The 16408-nt window shown below is 33.0% G+C and overlaps 1 protein-coding gene and 1 pseudogene across 2 annotated transcripts; both read right to left on the reverse strand.

Annotated features, from left to right (window-relative positions):
- Nucleotides 1-421: 421 nt before the first annotated feature.
- On the reverse strand, nucleotides 422-1654 carry LOC125186937 (uncharacterized). Its single transcript, XM_048083427.2, has 2 exons — nucleotides 1175-1654; nucleotides 422-1076 (listed from the first exon to the last, which is right to left on the reverse strand). The coding sequence occupies exons 1-2, from the start codon at nucleotides 1652-1654 to the stop codon at nucleotides 462-464; spliced, it is 1095 nt and encodes a 364-aa protein (XP_047939384.2). The 3' UTR covers nucleotides 422-461.
- Nucleotides 1655-2033: 379 nt separating this feature from the next.
- LOC125208754 (protein FAR1-RELATED SEQUENCE 5-like) lies at nucleotides 2034-4286 on the reverse strand (annotated as a pseudogene). The gene is made up of 3 exons (XR_016134941.1): nucleotides 3801-4286; nucleotides 2634-3655; nucleotides 2034-2547 (listed from the first exon to the last, which is right to left on the reverse strand). The product of XR_016134941.1 is annotated as a protein FAR1-RELATED SEQUENCE 5-like (transcript).
- Nucleotides 4287-16408: the final 12122 nt, after the last annotated feature.

A 16408-nucleotide genomic window follows, 5' to 3' on the forward strand; every position in this document is an offset into this window, starting at 1 on the left:
GGTTTGGATCATACTTCACCCTACTGGAACGAGCTGGGCCATCATGGTAAGAGAAAGGCGGCTGAGTCAGCCACCAAATAATCACAGAGATATAGCAGAGCTCACACAGGGAGCAGCCACATAAAGATTATCATGAGAGGAATTAATTGCAGAATATGGTAGGTTTGGTCTGTTGTGTGTATGCCTCAATGTGAGAATAAATAAGGAATCAGGTGCCTTTTCATGCCACATAATCATAAGCCAAAATTGGGGGCAACAAAAAGAATATAAATACATCATTTAATATAGCCGTTCCCAACTTGAGTACATGTTCATAAGTCATTATAATAATACATACAAAATAGATACTTCTTCAACCTACTACGTTTCAACCACAGAAGGCAAAAAGGTTGAACATAAAAAAACATGCACCCATATAATATAATGCAAAAACAGGGGATCGGCAGATACAGGCCGAAGCTTCATATCCCGTGCTTCTCCTCCAAAATATGGAGGATGTAGTCATACTTGTCCGTCAAGGAGAAGCCGGTGAACAGATCCAATCGCTCCGGCTCCTTAACAAGAATGTCTAAAGCCATGAACCGGTGCTTCTTTGAGAGAAGAGGTATCTCGTCAAGCATTTTGCTAATCTCAACACGCTTTGCGCTCAAATCAAAGTCGTACCCGATGCGTGATGATAATGTCTGGAGACGATCGCTAGTATCGTCGTGTATCTTCGTCATTACCTCCAGCATGGACTCCAACACTTCCTCCTTCCTCTTGCGGCTTTTTTTCTTAGTAGAGGCCGGACTTCTCACACTTTTGGTGTCACTATCCCCCGCAAGTACCTCCGTCGCAGCTTCACAATTGACACATTCCTCGATCTGTTCCTCGGTGAAGAAGTCTTCTAGTGTGTAAGGAGTCATGATCGGTTCTGACTCGTCAGCAACCGTGGCATCTTTCTCATGAAGTATGTCATCTGCATGACTGACATCCTCAGCGCCCACGCCATTACCTCGATCCTTCCCGAAGACGGTCTTCCAATCCTCCCAATACGGCCACGACTTGTTGCGCATGGTCTTCGCATTGCTATCAGCCTACACACACCGAAAAAGGTTTCAAAATTTATCAATTAAACATGAAGGTTCAGTAACACAAATCAGCTTGGTATGTTAGCACATAAGATTTTATGCACCTTCACAATTTGAGCCCATTGTTCGTCATTGCACTCAATCTTGAAGTCATTGTTCGCGTTGAACCCGACTCCGCTGCGGTCTAGGATGAGCGACAGAGTTTGGTACTCGCGCTTCCAGGTATGGATCTTCGAATTGATGTGTGGGCTAACCTTCAGCTGTAGGTTTGGTATCTCTCGTTTCATCACTTGATGCACCCTTGTTGCATAACCTAGGCGGAAACCGTTATCCGCTTTCCACCCACCAGCAACAAGATCGTGCAACGCGATGACAAGGACCTCCTCCTCGCGTTTGGTCCACGAACGTCGAGTCCGGTCGGCCTTCATCTTCTCCGACTGTCCACCAAACCCTATAAACAAAAACACTTTAACATATGGAGTGTACGAATAGTAAAAAGTCATGTTCTCAAATTCGAAAATCAAAACACAGATACCCGAAGGACCACCATCGAATGTGAGCTTTCCCTTTCCCTTAGGCGGCATTGCAACAATTTATGACAGGAAGAGTGATGTGGTGGTGATGTGAGAAGCCTGTGTTATGTGTATATATGGACGGAGAAACACAAGAGAGATGGCGCCAAACACAACAAATGTAGCCGCCAATTTTTTCTTTTGCAATATGAAGATGGGTAAATGGTCATTTTATGTACCAATAGGAAGGTTATCATAGTCATTTACCATTTTAAGCACATGTGTATAAAATGCAAAAAGATCTCTACCAATCAGTGTAAATATGGTTTAAAAATTTGACAAAATACTACCAAACACAATAAAATATTATACGTATCTTTATGAAAACATTCTAATCTGTAAACCCATGAAAACACCAAAACTGAACCAATCACACCCTTAATAGTATATGGAAAATAAAATGAGATAACATTCAGAACATATGTTTGAGATTATTATTCTTCCATACAAACACAGAATCAAGAATGCTAATAAATCGAAGCCACAGTAATAGGAACAACTAATTTATTTCTATTTTTTACTCTTCTCTTTGCCACAGTTCCTTGAATCATGACTAACCATTTTATGGCATTTCCCACATCGCCTAGGAGGTTTAGCTGCTGCCTTCTTCGCCGCCTCCATCTTAGAAGGCAACCTGGATCCAGATCCTTTACACTTTACCACATTTGGTGGATGAGCATGTATAACATCAGGCCTCACAACACCATACAATTCCTCAAAGCTCTTCTTTTTCTCCAACACGGACATCACATAAGAACCATCACCAAAAAGCTGATTTTCAACATCCTCAATCGTTGCTATAACTACATTAATATCAGCAATGCTGCCCTCAACTCTCTGTACTAATCTGTAATATGTTGTGTGCAGTTTGTTGATGGCATTATGCTTGTCATCGTAAAAGAAATCTGTAAATAATATCAACATAGTAGACGCATAATATCAGACCTCACAACATCAAAATATCAACATCAAAGTAGGTTATGTATAATACCTGTCTGATCCTGAAAAGTTGAGGTAGAAGAACCATGCACAGATATTAAAAGAGGTTTCTTCAGCCACCTCTTTCCAATATAAATTTCAGGTATCAATTGCACATCATTATTCTTGAAAACAAAAAATATGTGACGACACAGAATCCCATACCTCTGATACAGCTTGCATTGACACTCGTACAAATCATACTCAGCGTTGTTCGTAACAGTCCAAGTCCTATGGCCCCAGTCAGTTACTTTATAAACGCGAATGTTTGTTTCAACAGACATGTAGATCATCATGCAATTTTTAGATGCTTCAACAATTTCTACCTGTATCTTTTTAAAAATACTATCCGTGTAGATCGTGGCAGCATGCATCTCAAATGGTAACTCTGTGAGAGGACTTGGAACATTCGTAGAATCAATATAGTCAAGCCTGGTTGTTTGGTTACATTGTGCATCCAACGCATTACCATACTGCAACATAAATTCCACCAGATTAAAGTGAGGCCTGGAAAAACGTTTGAAGAAACTATTCTCTGATTCAGATATAGAAGTTGTCTTCAACAAACAACCCATCGGTAGATCTCTAAAATAAGCGGGGACCCAAAACTGTCTATGACCATACATGTTCTTTAACCACCCTTCCTCCTCTAAACCATATCATTCCATAGCAGAATTCCACGACTCTTCAAATTCCTCAGGCTCTAAAAAATCCGACCAAACACAGGAATTCAAATCCTTTTTAAAAAATTCATTTGCAAAAAGATTTTTTGAAACCTTCTCAGATACCTTCATCATGATATGCCACATACACCAACGATGACGAGTTTCCCTCAAAACATTTTCAATTGTGGGTTTCATTGTTGGGTCCTGGTCTGTAATTATTAGCTTAGGATGTGCACCCATACATGCTAGAAAATGAGTAAACAACCATGAAAAAGATTCAATATTTTAATTTGAAAGAAAACATGTTGCAAAGGTAACAGGACATCCATGGTTCTCCTTACCAGTAAAGGGTGCAAAAATCATACAGTACCTACATCAAAAAAAGAAGAGAAGACGAGGTTAATAATCTCAATATAGTAACATGTAAACCTCAATAAACCTCAATAAGTAAGAACCTCAATAAACATAAGTAAGAACCTCAATAAACACCATTAAGAACCTCAATAAAAACTAACCTATTAGTTGAATAAGTAGTGTCAAAAGACACCACATCACCGAACATCTGATAGTTTCTTCTAGACACGACATCAGACCAGGACAACCGTGTCAGCTTATCAGCAGCGTCTAGTTCATAAGCGTAATAAAAACCATCACAACAAACACATCTGAGTTAAAATAATCTCAACGTCATATCCTTCCATGCTTGACTTTATATCACGAGAAATATTTTTGATGTCAGTTACCGTGCAGCCAACAGCGTCGTAACCCCCCATAACCTCTTTCAAAAGATTGAATGTCATTGTAGGACGAATATTAGCTTTAACACAATCCTCAGCAAAATTAAGATGGACAAAATCCAGATTCCTATTTACTTTCATAAACTGCTTGTACTTGGGCTCAACCATAGAGTGGCTACGTTCCTCAACAAAGTGTTGCACAACATATCTAATCACACCAAAGTCGGATACAAACTTAAAAGATATCTTGGCTTCACATTCACACCTCTTGGATACACGCCCACGTTTACTACTGGAAGCACCTTCCTTCTATATCATGTAACTGCTTCACACCCTCCCTACTACATACCATATACTGCCAAGTAATAATGCCGCATGTTGTTTTTCTACTAGATTTTCGAGGATCAAATCCAACCTCTTTAGCATAATCTTCATAGAAGGAGATAGCAACATCAAGTGACTTAAAAACTTTTTTCAACAAAAGGCCTTAATTCTTCTTTGCACAGAGATGTAACTTTAACTTAAACATAAATTCAACATTTTAGAAAACTTCAACATATCAGGTTACAAAAATCAATAATAAAGTATAAAAACATCAATAAATTACATTATCAACACACAACATAAAACATACAAATATTAAAATTAAGAAACAGAGAATAAGAAAAAAAACAGAGGAAACAACATATGAATAAAACTAATAATAATCATCAAACAAACTGAGACAAAAAACACTAAAACTAGTAGTACTAATCAATGAAAAAACTACTAAAAGCAAAGCATGTTTTGAAACATGAACTATCAGAATAAAAAATTACAAAAATTACTAATGAATGTATGAAACAACAGCTCGAATATAAACAGAAACTTCAAATACAAAAATTGAGAAGATGCATATCGAATGATTCAAAACTAAAACATAAAAGCACAATTATTAACACATACCCGTCATTACTGAACAAAGACAAGCAAAATAACTTCGAAAAGGAGACAATCACGATAGGTTGATGTGATCGGCAGAAATTGACAAGCAAAATAGCTTCAAAAAGAAGAAAATCGTGTGAAGACTCAATTTGATGAGATCGCCAGATTTTGAACATTGAGAATCAATTCCTCCAATATATAATAGCGTGATTTAGAAAATATAAATTTGGAAAGAAATCTCTGAGATTTGAAGATCGATTTGATGATACGAAAGAGGAGAAGAGAAATTTTAGGGAGGAGAGATTTTAGGAATATAAATCTGATCGTGAATTAGAGAGTTTGGAATGCAAACAATTGGAATGGACTAAAATACCCTTTTTATATTATTTAAACTAATAAAAAGAAAAAAAAATCTCAAATTTAGCTAAATCAAGCCCTTGGATTAGAAGAATGAACGGTTATGATGAAGTCTTAATTTGAGATTGACAATTAGTTAGCATATGATCATGCCCCTAGTATATAGTATAATGATGTATAATTATATATGTCCCCACAAAATAGGAAAGATTTTGTAGACATGAGTTTTATATCGGAGTACGCATTAATTGATTTGTGTATTATAGTTATAGATTACACAAGCACATATATTATATAATCCCACTAAATTAGGAATCATAGTATACTATATAACTTTCGGACTATTTTCAATAGAGATAAATCAATTAACAACTAATATCTATAATAATTCAAATCAAATGTAAGTATGGAAATCAAATTTGTTATAAATTTTGATTTAAGTTGAGTAATTTAATTATTTGATTATTTTTGCATAATATCATTAATAAAATTTATGATTATCTTGAAAATATACAAATATAAAACATCTAATAATATATTAATAAAATGCATAGGTATGAAATAATATTCAATCTTCATACTCACATACACACATATATATATAGCATACGCATGTAAGAGAGAGGGTGTGATTAATTGCTAACTCTATCTTTAATTGCTAACTATAATTAATTTTAAACTATAAAATTTGTAGAGGTTTAGTGGTTTATAAATTGACATGTGAAATTTCATTTTATTATTATTTAAATTTAAAAAAATATGAAAACTATTAAAATTAGGATTTTAGATCGAAACATCAATATAGAGTATTTAACATATCAATACTATTAATTGAACATCCCAACACAATTTTATATTCATATTGTATAAGCGTTACATTAACATATTGTGATAGGTACATTGACATTAAGCTGACTCTTCAAAAACACGAAAATTCAAGAATTTTTTTGAAATTTTGACATCGGAACATATGCAAGTGAGATCTTGCTAGAATCCTTATTAAATTATCTTTAATTTGATATAAGTTGTGTTAAAATATAATTTAAATTGAAATAGTTATAATCATTTAAAGTTTTGAGATATATTTTAAAAGTTAATTATAATTAACTTTTTTTTATAAATGATACTCCCTCCGTCCGCGAATAGGAGTCTCATTTTTCCATTTTAGTCCGTCCGCGAATAAGAGTCCCGGTTCATAATTACCATAAATGGTAAATAGACCCCACATTCCACTCACATATTATTTAAAACTAATATTTACAAGTGAGACCCATATTCTACTAACTTTCTTCCACCCACTTTTCTTAACATTTATTAAAACTCGTGCTGGAATGGAATGTGACTCCTATTCGTGGACGGAGGGAGTGTTAATATCTTTAATTGACATTTTTTATACACTGTATTGATACTCATGGTTGAATGATCTTGTGCGTTGATTTAATGATCTAATGCTTATCATTTAGTTGTTGTTAGCAATTTAAGGGTCAATTAACAATATAACACACCCAGTAAAGAAGTGTATGCATATTACAATTTGAATACATATAGATAACTAATCAATTCCTACTATATTTATGTAACTATATTTGGTTGAGATAAATTATTAACAACCAATCTCTACAATTATGCTGATCAAAATTATTATAGCACAATCGATTCTAAGATTCTCTATTTATGATAAAGTCAACAACTAAGTCAAATTTATTAGTATAAATTTTAATTTAAATTCATAAATAATTGAATTAATTGAATATTTTTTGCATAATCATTAATATATCTGTACATATATTTGAAATATACAAATATAATATAACCATGTGTCAAAATGTAATAAATTAATTCTAGGAGACATGGTTGTGTTATGAGTAATTGAGTTTGTTACTTATGTTATGCCATACATAAGTTGGATTCTGCTGGGCCTGGACCGGTCCATGGCCTGGGTCGGGCTTTGAATGGGCTTGGTCTCAAGCCGATCCTGGGTTTGTAAAAAGGTCCATTTGAAGCCCAATTAATCTACTTAGTCCATCCCAAACCTGATTCATTTTATTGGTGGGCCGGTCCTAGGCTAGACTGGGTCGGCCTGACCTATTTGACATCTCTATGCACAAACATAATAAGTAATGTATATTAATAGTTATTGGTAAAGAAAGCATTCACATGATTATACACTTTAGGAACTCTTCAACTATGGCAATGCAGGGTCCACTTGTAACTCATGAGAGAAATGATGCTTTAGACTTTAGGGAGTAGACTAGTTTTTATATGAAATTGTGGAACTTTGTAGAGTAGACTAGTTTTTATATGAATTTTAGAACTTTGTAGAGTAGACTAGTTTGTTTTTGTTACTATGATTACTAATCTTGCCCACACATAGCAAGTGAGCACATGATGACCACAGACAATTTAAGTGGTAGCGATTTTTATTTTCTTTGTTACAAAATTTTGGCTCTCGCTTTTTAGTAATTCGTGAATGTGACACCCCAATAAGCCAAGCCAATTTAAAAACGATCGTCCTATTCTTGATAGAAACATTTATTTGCCACGTATTACCTTCTGTCTTTTAAAAATAATTATTTTTATTTTTATCCTTTAAAATTAGATACTTTCTATTTTAAAAAACATTAATTTTTCAATAAATTAAAACTCATTTTTCATTAATAACTTTTTTTAATCTATCTCTCCCAGTGTTTTTCTAATTGTGTATTAAAAGTGGTGTTATTTCAAAAATTTCTATATTTAAATGGCAGAGGTAGTATATTAAGATTATATACAATGTATAATGTATAATATCACCTTTAATTATAAGTACAATATTAAGTTTGTATGATAATAGTATTATTACATTGAAATATGGATATTTTACTAAGAAAACCTCTTATATCCCACTTAGGAATATTATTATTAAAAAACTGGTTTCTTTAGTTTTTTTACATGAAAATCTATAATAGATTCAATGATGAAGTAGATGAATTCATGGTTGTGAAGTATATGTAAAATTTATTCTTAATGTCAAACTGTAAAATAAAAAAAAACAAAGTTATTTTCAGATAACACAGATCACTTTTATAAGAGTATGTTTTTTTTTATCATTTTAGAAAATTTGGGTTTTAAAAACATAGAGATGACCTTAAACGAATTAAAAAAGACCGAGTATGTTTCAAATCCGGATTTTTAAAACAAAAGTATCTTCTAACAAATGACATTCGTATTATCTAAAATTTCTTCCGTATTTTAATTATGCGGTTTGACATATAAATTGACTTTTATTTTGAGCACAATTATGACCAGGCATGCTATTTTATAAGTTAAGTCCTAATAGACCTCACAAATAAATGAACATATTGCTTATATCTTAAAAATGTTTAACTTTTTCTTTTTTTTGCCAGTTTCTAAAAAATAGAAAGTTTTCATTTTAGAAATGTTTTTCTATTTAATAAGGTGATTCATTTTTCACTAATACATTTTTTTTTTCTTTTTATATTTATTACTTTATCAATTTTATATTAAAATCTGTGACCTTTTAAAATTTAGGAAACATAGGGAGTATTATTTTCATGCTATTTTACAAGTTAATCCTAAAAGACCACACAAATAAATGAACACATTGCTTATATTATTTTCTGACGTAAATCTTTCTCTTTTTTTTTGGCATAATATATATATCATCAAATTTTCCAATAAGTGGAAGAGGGTTTTTCTCTAATAAGTGCCAATAAAAATGGTGTTAAAACTGGTAATAGTAGTGGACACCATTGGTATGCGATAAGTGATTGACTGGGACAATAATTGTAACACAAAATTTGAAAACTTTCATTTTAATTGTTTTCGAAATATTACTCAAACGATGTCCACATTCCTCAACCATTTTGGATTCTTCTCAAGTTTTCTTCAATTTTATATTCTATGTATAGTGTTTTGCAACTTATACACCAATTCTATTATGAGGAAAAAACAACCAGCGATTTATTTGTATGGTACCTATTTATCAATCCAATTAGCTATAGTCACAATCAATCTCAAATTGAATTACAGGACCATTATTTTGGTTTTTGGTCCAGATGCTAAGAGTACCAATTATATTTTGATTTCCCCACCATCACCCATTATTCTTCATGTATATTCCAATATTTAATTGCATCCAACATCTATATTTAATTATTTATTCATTGGGTTTCACTTTACTATATGTACGTTAATGGAATGCTACTATTTTGAAAGAATACATGATCAAATTTTCTAGTTTAGCTACATGAGACCACCCTTTTTTATAATAATAATAATAATAATAATAATAATAATAATAATAATAATAATTTGAAATAAAATACATTGGAATTATAACTAAAAAATTGTACTTATTGAAAGTGATTGATAACGGCTTATACGTTGAAAATTATTTGGTATAATATTGGCCAAGTGAAGCCACAAAGTGAAAAAAATAATGATAGACATACATTTTTGCATTCTTCAATTGACTAACGCCTATAGCCAATTTTAGTAATTTGTTTCTCAATACAACAAAGGGGCTTTAATGAGCATAGACTTTGCTAGCACAACGAACACATGTACATGTTACAAGCACTTAGCAAACACAAACGATTCAATTTAAAAAGGATAAAATTTCGCGAATTATCGAACACCAACATGCTTAGTATTTTTCATAGGCCATCAGTACTTGCCGAGCAAAAGGTCATGTGCTTCGCCTTTTTTAGTGCAAACAAATCGGGATACGAGAATTTAGATGGAGTATTGCATTATAGGATTCAAATCCTACCACATCTCAACCTACTCCACACTATACAAATCTATTACTATGATCAACTAGGATCTATTATCTCATCGTATTTTTTAATCTAACCTAAAATTATATCTAGACTTTAAATTTAGGTCAATTAGATAGAGAGTTGATCTAACTAATCAGAAAAAAAAAGTCTGACTCTCCACCTTAAAGGTCAAGGAAGGGTGTTGACAAATCAAACAAAAATAAATATAAAAATAACACTCTTCAATGTAAAAGGAGATCTAAAATGGAATCAATTCTCCTTCTATTACCAATCAATTTTAAAATGGAATCTCATAAATTTTTATCACCTAACAGTAACACCAACTCTCCTGAATGTAAAAGATTACTTCATTGAGAGCATATGAGGTCCTTTTACAGTTGGATTAGAATTCATAGTACAACCTTATTTACCTATATGGGTGAAATAACCAAACGATGAGTACATTAAATAATTAAAAATAGCATCAAACTTTGGGAAATAAATACTCTCTGTACCATTTCAAGTGATTGACTATTTTTCGGTACGTGTTTGAGGAATATGATACTCCATCCGTCCCCAAAGAATATATACTTTGAGTTCAACACGAGTTAATGCAAAATTGATAATATAAGAGAGAGGTAGAAAGAAAAAGTAATTAAAGTATTATAGTGGAGAATGAGTCTCACCTCATTTCGAGATAAAAGAGTTTCCAAAATTAGAAATTGTATATTTTTGTGGGACGTGGGTAATAATAAATAGTTAAAGTGGAGAGAAAGTAAAATAATTAATAGAACAATATATATACGGCTATCTTCTACTCCCTCTGTCCCATTAAAAATGAAACGTTTTCCTTTTTAGGTTGTCCCAATAAAAATGAAACGTTTCCTAAAATGAAAACAATACTCTCTCTACTTTTTCTTCTCTCTTACTTTACTCTCTCTTCATTAACTCACAAAACACCACTACATAAAATATTGTGCCGGAAACCAAATGTTACATATTTATTGGGACGGAGGAAGTATATTCTTACTTTACTTTCTCTCCATTTTAAATACGTATTTTTATTATCATCTCTGCAAAACAACGATCAAAAAGAAATCAATCACTTGAACTGAGACAGATGAGTACTTCTTACAATTGGCACACATTGCAAAAAACATACTGTAGCACGTATTTGCATATCACCATAGTGCTTGGTAATATATGGAGTACAAAAAAAAACTAATAAAATACTTCATTTTTGTTGTAAATGTGCAATAACTTAGCGATAAACCCGTACATACTCGTTAATTCTATGTTAGCGAGCACTTTGCCTATTTTAACGAGTCCAACGCTTTTGTAGTTTTTTGTTACACTAATCCCAAAAAGAATATTATCTACAAAAATACCATATTGCAAATGGTAACGCGATAAACCCAATGTAAAAGATAAGTTTGAGACTTTTAGAAATGATTCTTCAAATTCAAATTATATGCCCCACGGCCCCAACTCAACCAACTAGATTATGTGACAAATAGTTATTGGTAAAATGATCATATTTATATCATTATATGAGGACATGGCTTGCAAATATAGGCCATAAACTTAAACGAGTGTGCCCCGTTCACTTAAAATGCCAATTCGGTTAAAGTATAAAATTCTCCACATTTAATTTTCAGTCACTTGGAAAATAAATAATTAAACCAAGTTGTCAATTATTGCTGTCACTAGCACGTCATCGTCAAGCTCATACCTTCGAAAGACATTTAGAGAAAATGACAAAAATGGAAAGAAAAATATTTAATGTATAAATGGAAAAACAATATTTAATGCAAATATAATACTCCGACGAACATTGTGGAGCCTCTTTTTTATATTACTATGAACAAATTTTATGCAATAGTGAAGGGTATCGTGACTGATTGTCACGTTTTTCAAAACCATGGTTTACATTTATTACTATCATTATCAATATGAATTACAAATTAAATTCATAACGTATAATCTAAGGCCCTCGGCCAATTGTAAACCACACATTTTCTATATTTACGAGCTCAAATGGAAAAGTTAACTATAATCCTTTTCAAAAATTAAAATAGAAACTAGGAACAAATTTTTTTCTGTGAAACATGTATGAATTCATTGTAAAAGTATACTATCTCGAAATTTGAAACTCTTATAGTAGTCTTTTTTATCCAAGACTACAAATTAATTTTACAGAGTGATGATCTATTTCATTATATTTAAAATGAAGTCGTAAAATATAATTAAATATCATAGTAGGAAAAAAAAAAGTGAAAAGGGATTGGCAAAAAGTGTAGAGTAGATTTTGGAAGCGGTGTGGGCGATATAAATGAAGTCGCATTCATGGTGGACACGCGTTGAAGGCCACCCCACACATGTCTATTTACCTCTTCCTTTCGCTTTTGGTTTCATATGTCATCTTTATAAAATGAAAAGTTAACGTTGTTAAATTTATCTTTCAGAAAATGGAGCTAACTTTAATACCGAGTTGTAGTTGTTAACTAACTCACTTCCCTATGCATATCTCTGATTAATAGGTTAAAAGATTTGAATCGTCATTAACTAAGAGCATCCCCATCGCGGCGTCCGTTCGTCTGTAACAGCGCAGCAAGGACGAGCTCGTCCGTCGCTGTGAGCCATCGTCCGTGCCAGCGGCACGGCGCTGCTCTTAGCTAAGAGCACGTTCGTGCCGCTGAGCACCCTTACGTGGCGTGTTCTGATTGGCCAACGGCATAGCCGTTGGCATATTCAATTTCTTATTTTTATTTTTTTAAAAAATTTGAAATTAATTAAAAAAAAACGTTTTTAAATAAAAAAAATATTTTCCCACTTCCCAAAAAATTATATCCGTTTTCTACCCACTTTTATTTTATTTTTCAATTCTTTCCCCAAAAATCACATTTTCATCTATAAATACCCTCACTTCAACACAAAAAAAATCACATTCTCATCTATTCTATCATCTACATTCTCTCATATTTTTTCTCATAATCTCTCATCTAAATTCTCACCACACTACACAATGTCCGGCTCTGGCAATCACCCCTCCGGCAATCGTGGTTGGAACCACGATTGGTTCAACTCCGACTCATTTCCTAGTCCGAAAACGCAATTTTTGGCTCCTCCTTAAACCCAAGGTTCGCAAGTTGCGGGTGGCTACCGCCCTTACCCGGTGGACGACCAAAATGCCTCCGGGTTCGGGTGGGCACCCGAACCCTGATCGGGAGGGAGCGACAGCTCTACTCCTACTCCTACTTCTATTCCTACTCCTACTCCTTCTACTCGTGGCACCCGCACCCCGTACACTCTGGGTGAGATGATGGCGATGTTCAAAGCCTACTTGGCAGTCTCTGAGATCTAGAAGTTGGCACGAACCAAACCGGGGAAACGTACTGGTGGCGCATCACTCGTCTTTACAATAAAACCCGGTCGGGGGGAACCATCTATCGCAATGATAGTATGGTGCGCAATTGCATCTTCAGATGCAATGACACAATCGGTAAGTTCCAGGGGTATTACCTCCAGGAAGAGCAGTCGGCGGGGAGCGGCACGAGCGAGCTCGACATCATCACTGCCGCCTTGGCGACCTACCAACGCATGGAGTTAAAAGCATTCAAGTATCTCGATTGTTGGCAGGAGGGGTGCCTTCATCCGAAGTATAGGGGCGGCGTAGTAGCATCCTCCTCCAGCTTCTCCAGCAAACGATCGAGGTCGGTAGCCCTATCTGACGGCGCCTCCGATGATGTGGCTACCCAACTTACCGAAACTAGCTTGGGTAGCCCCAACGCTGGCCCGAGCAGTTCCCGCCCGGCCGCAAGGAAGGAAGAAGGCGACGGTCACCCGCCGTCGCGCCCCGACTGCCCCCGCTCCCTTTGTGCCTCCTCCACCCCCGAACAACACGTTGTGGACCCTCTTGGGTCAACTCTATATGAACGATACGTCTAAGATGACTCTGAAGCAACTTGCAACACATGAGCAAATGATCTGGGGTCTCAAGAGAACATTGGGGGATAGAGGACTAGTCTTCCACGAGGGTATTTTTTAGTCTTTAATTATGTAATTTTTAATTTGTAAGATTTTAATTAAGTATTTTTATTTTTTAGAATTTTAATTAAGTAATTTTTATTTTTTAGGATTTTAATTATGTAATTTTTATTTTTTAATGTATTTTTATAATGTAGAAATGTTTTTAATAATTAAAGTATTTAAATTGAATAATAGAATGATGAGACCCTTGAGCTTGTACTTATCTAAGAGCATGGATGTGGGTGTTGTACTCTTAGCTAGGGACAAGGAGTAAAAGTAGGTCTGGGTCCACCTCCGTGCTCTTAATGCTCTGAGTCAACTACAAACATAAATGGGTATTAATAGTATCTTTTTATTAAAAATAAATGAAAAACAAAATTATGAAAAATGGTCCTGACTCTCACTTTTTAAAAACTGAATTATGTATAATGAAGTTTGTAGTTTTCACAATTATTCTATCTGTTACATTTTCAACAAAATATGACAGTCGATTTTAAACATGGCATTTACTATACTAACACGGGCATCACACTTAGGAAGAGAGTTATCATTCCAAACATTGTTATTTTCTTCGTCTGCAAAATGTTGTCCATGTTTGATTCGGCACGTGTTTTAAAAAATATGAAAAAAAATAAGTAGAAAAAATTAGTGAAATGTGGACCCATATTTATATATTAATTTTATAATAGGATGAGAGTGTAATGAGTTAGTGGTAAGTAAAGTCCATTTACTAAAAATGAAAAAAAAAAAGAAGTAAAAGACAATATTTTATGGATGGACCAAATGATAAAAATAGATAACATTTCACGGACATTGTAGTTATAATATTTACTCTTTTTAAATACTAAATCAAATTTAAACTCTCGTTGCAAATTGTGCTATCGTCCATAGAATTATATTTAGAGGAAAAAATTCTGATATTTGTGATTATTTTATTGGTGCAAGTGCAACCTAAGGTTTTGTTAGGATTAGAGAGATAATTGGGCTTATAATTTGTATTTACTTCTTATAGCTATCTAATTAACCGAAACTTTTATAAAATGATCTCACATGTTATAATTTGTGTTCAAAGTATAAACCTTATAAAATTACGAAAACCAAAATTATAAATATGCTTATTTGAAGAAATAAAAAGAAAGTGAATAGAGTATTATTATTTGAAGAAAGCCCTATTTATTTGTAAAACCGTTTGAACTTTTTCATGTTTTCCAATGTTCTAGGGTGGAATAGATTGGGGCCGGATATCATGATGCAACTTTTTACTTCACTATATTAAAAAAATTATAACTATCTAATTACCCTATAAAATTATCTCACAGTTATAATTTGTGTTTAAAATAAACCTTACAAAATTACAAACAAAATTTATAAATATGATTATTTGACCAATATTTGCGGAATCGAATCCGTGTACAACCGAAAAAGTTATACTCTTATCTTTAAATAGTAGTAGTAAATTTAAGGGCGTCGTAAGTATTAATGTAAAATGTACTATATACAACAAAAGAAATAAAAAAAAAAGTAAATAGAGGAGTATTTTTAGAGAATGAGAATAGAGGAAAAATTTATAAAACAACAAATCTATGTGACCAAATTTTGTACAACCAAAATCTAGTTTATTTGACCAAAAATAGGTTTATTTATGCATTTAATTAAAATATTTAGATGCATATATAATACATGGAAAGTGCATAATATTGTGGTCATATATTTATAATTTTTGTATTATTTTTTTATTTTTTTAGAACTATAAATATAATTAGTGCATACTTTAATTCAAATATTAAAAACAATAGAAAGAAAATTCAAATATAAATATAAAAAATGAGGTTAAAGGCTAATAAGTCTTTTTAACTTATTCACTTACTATATTTATAATTTTAATATATAATTAATCCATCAAATTATTAATATAACTTTACTTTAGTTGTACAAAATTTGGTTGTTTATCATTACTCTTTATAAAAATGTGACTATTATTCGAAGAAAAGATGAATGGACATGAAATAGGGAACTTTTTCATGTTTTCTCCAATGTTCTAGGGTGAAAAGTTTAGATTGGGGCCGAATATCATGCACCTTTTTACTTCACTAAATTCAAAAAAAGTCACATCATGATATACACATGAGAGTAAACAAGCTTATATATACTCAATAAATTAATAACACACATAATTATCTACAACAATAATAAACGATCAAAAATATTGCATGGCTAAGCTTCACTTTAATTTCCCCAAATGGGGCCACGCCCACTAAGCCCTCGCCACGTGTCCGCCTCTCCTGCCTATTTATGCATGCTTTGCTGCCCTCC

The sequence above is a fragment of the Salvia hispanica genome, chromosome 2 (genome assembly GCF_029641045.1).
Source record: "Salvia hispanica isolate PSC_SH4W2 chromosome 2, Shi_PSC_v1, whole genome shotgun sequence".
NCBI classification, from domain to species: Eukaryota; Viridiplantae; Streptophyta; class Magnoliopsida; order Lamiales; family Lamiaceae; genus Salvia; species Salvia hispanica.

Coding starts and splice junctions, on each gene's coding strand:
- LOC125186937 (XM_048083427.2), bottom strand. CDS start 1,654: ATGCCGCCTAAGGGAAAGGGAAAGCTCACATTCGATGGTGGTCCTTCG. Junction 1,077..1,174: donor AATGGGCTCAAATTGTGAAG/GTGCATAAAATC, acceptor CGGTGTGTGTAG/GCTGATAGCAATGCGAAGAC.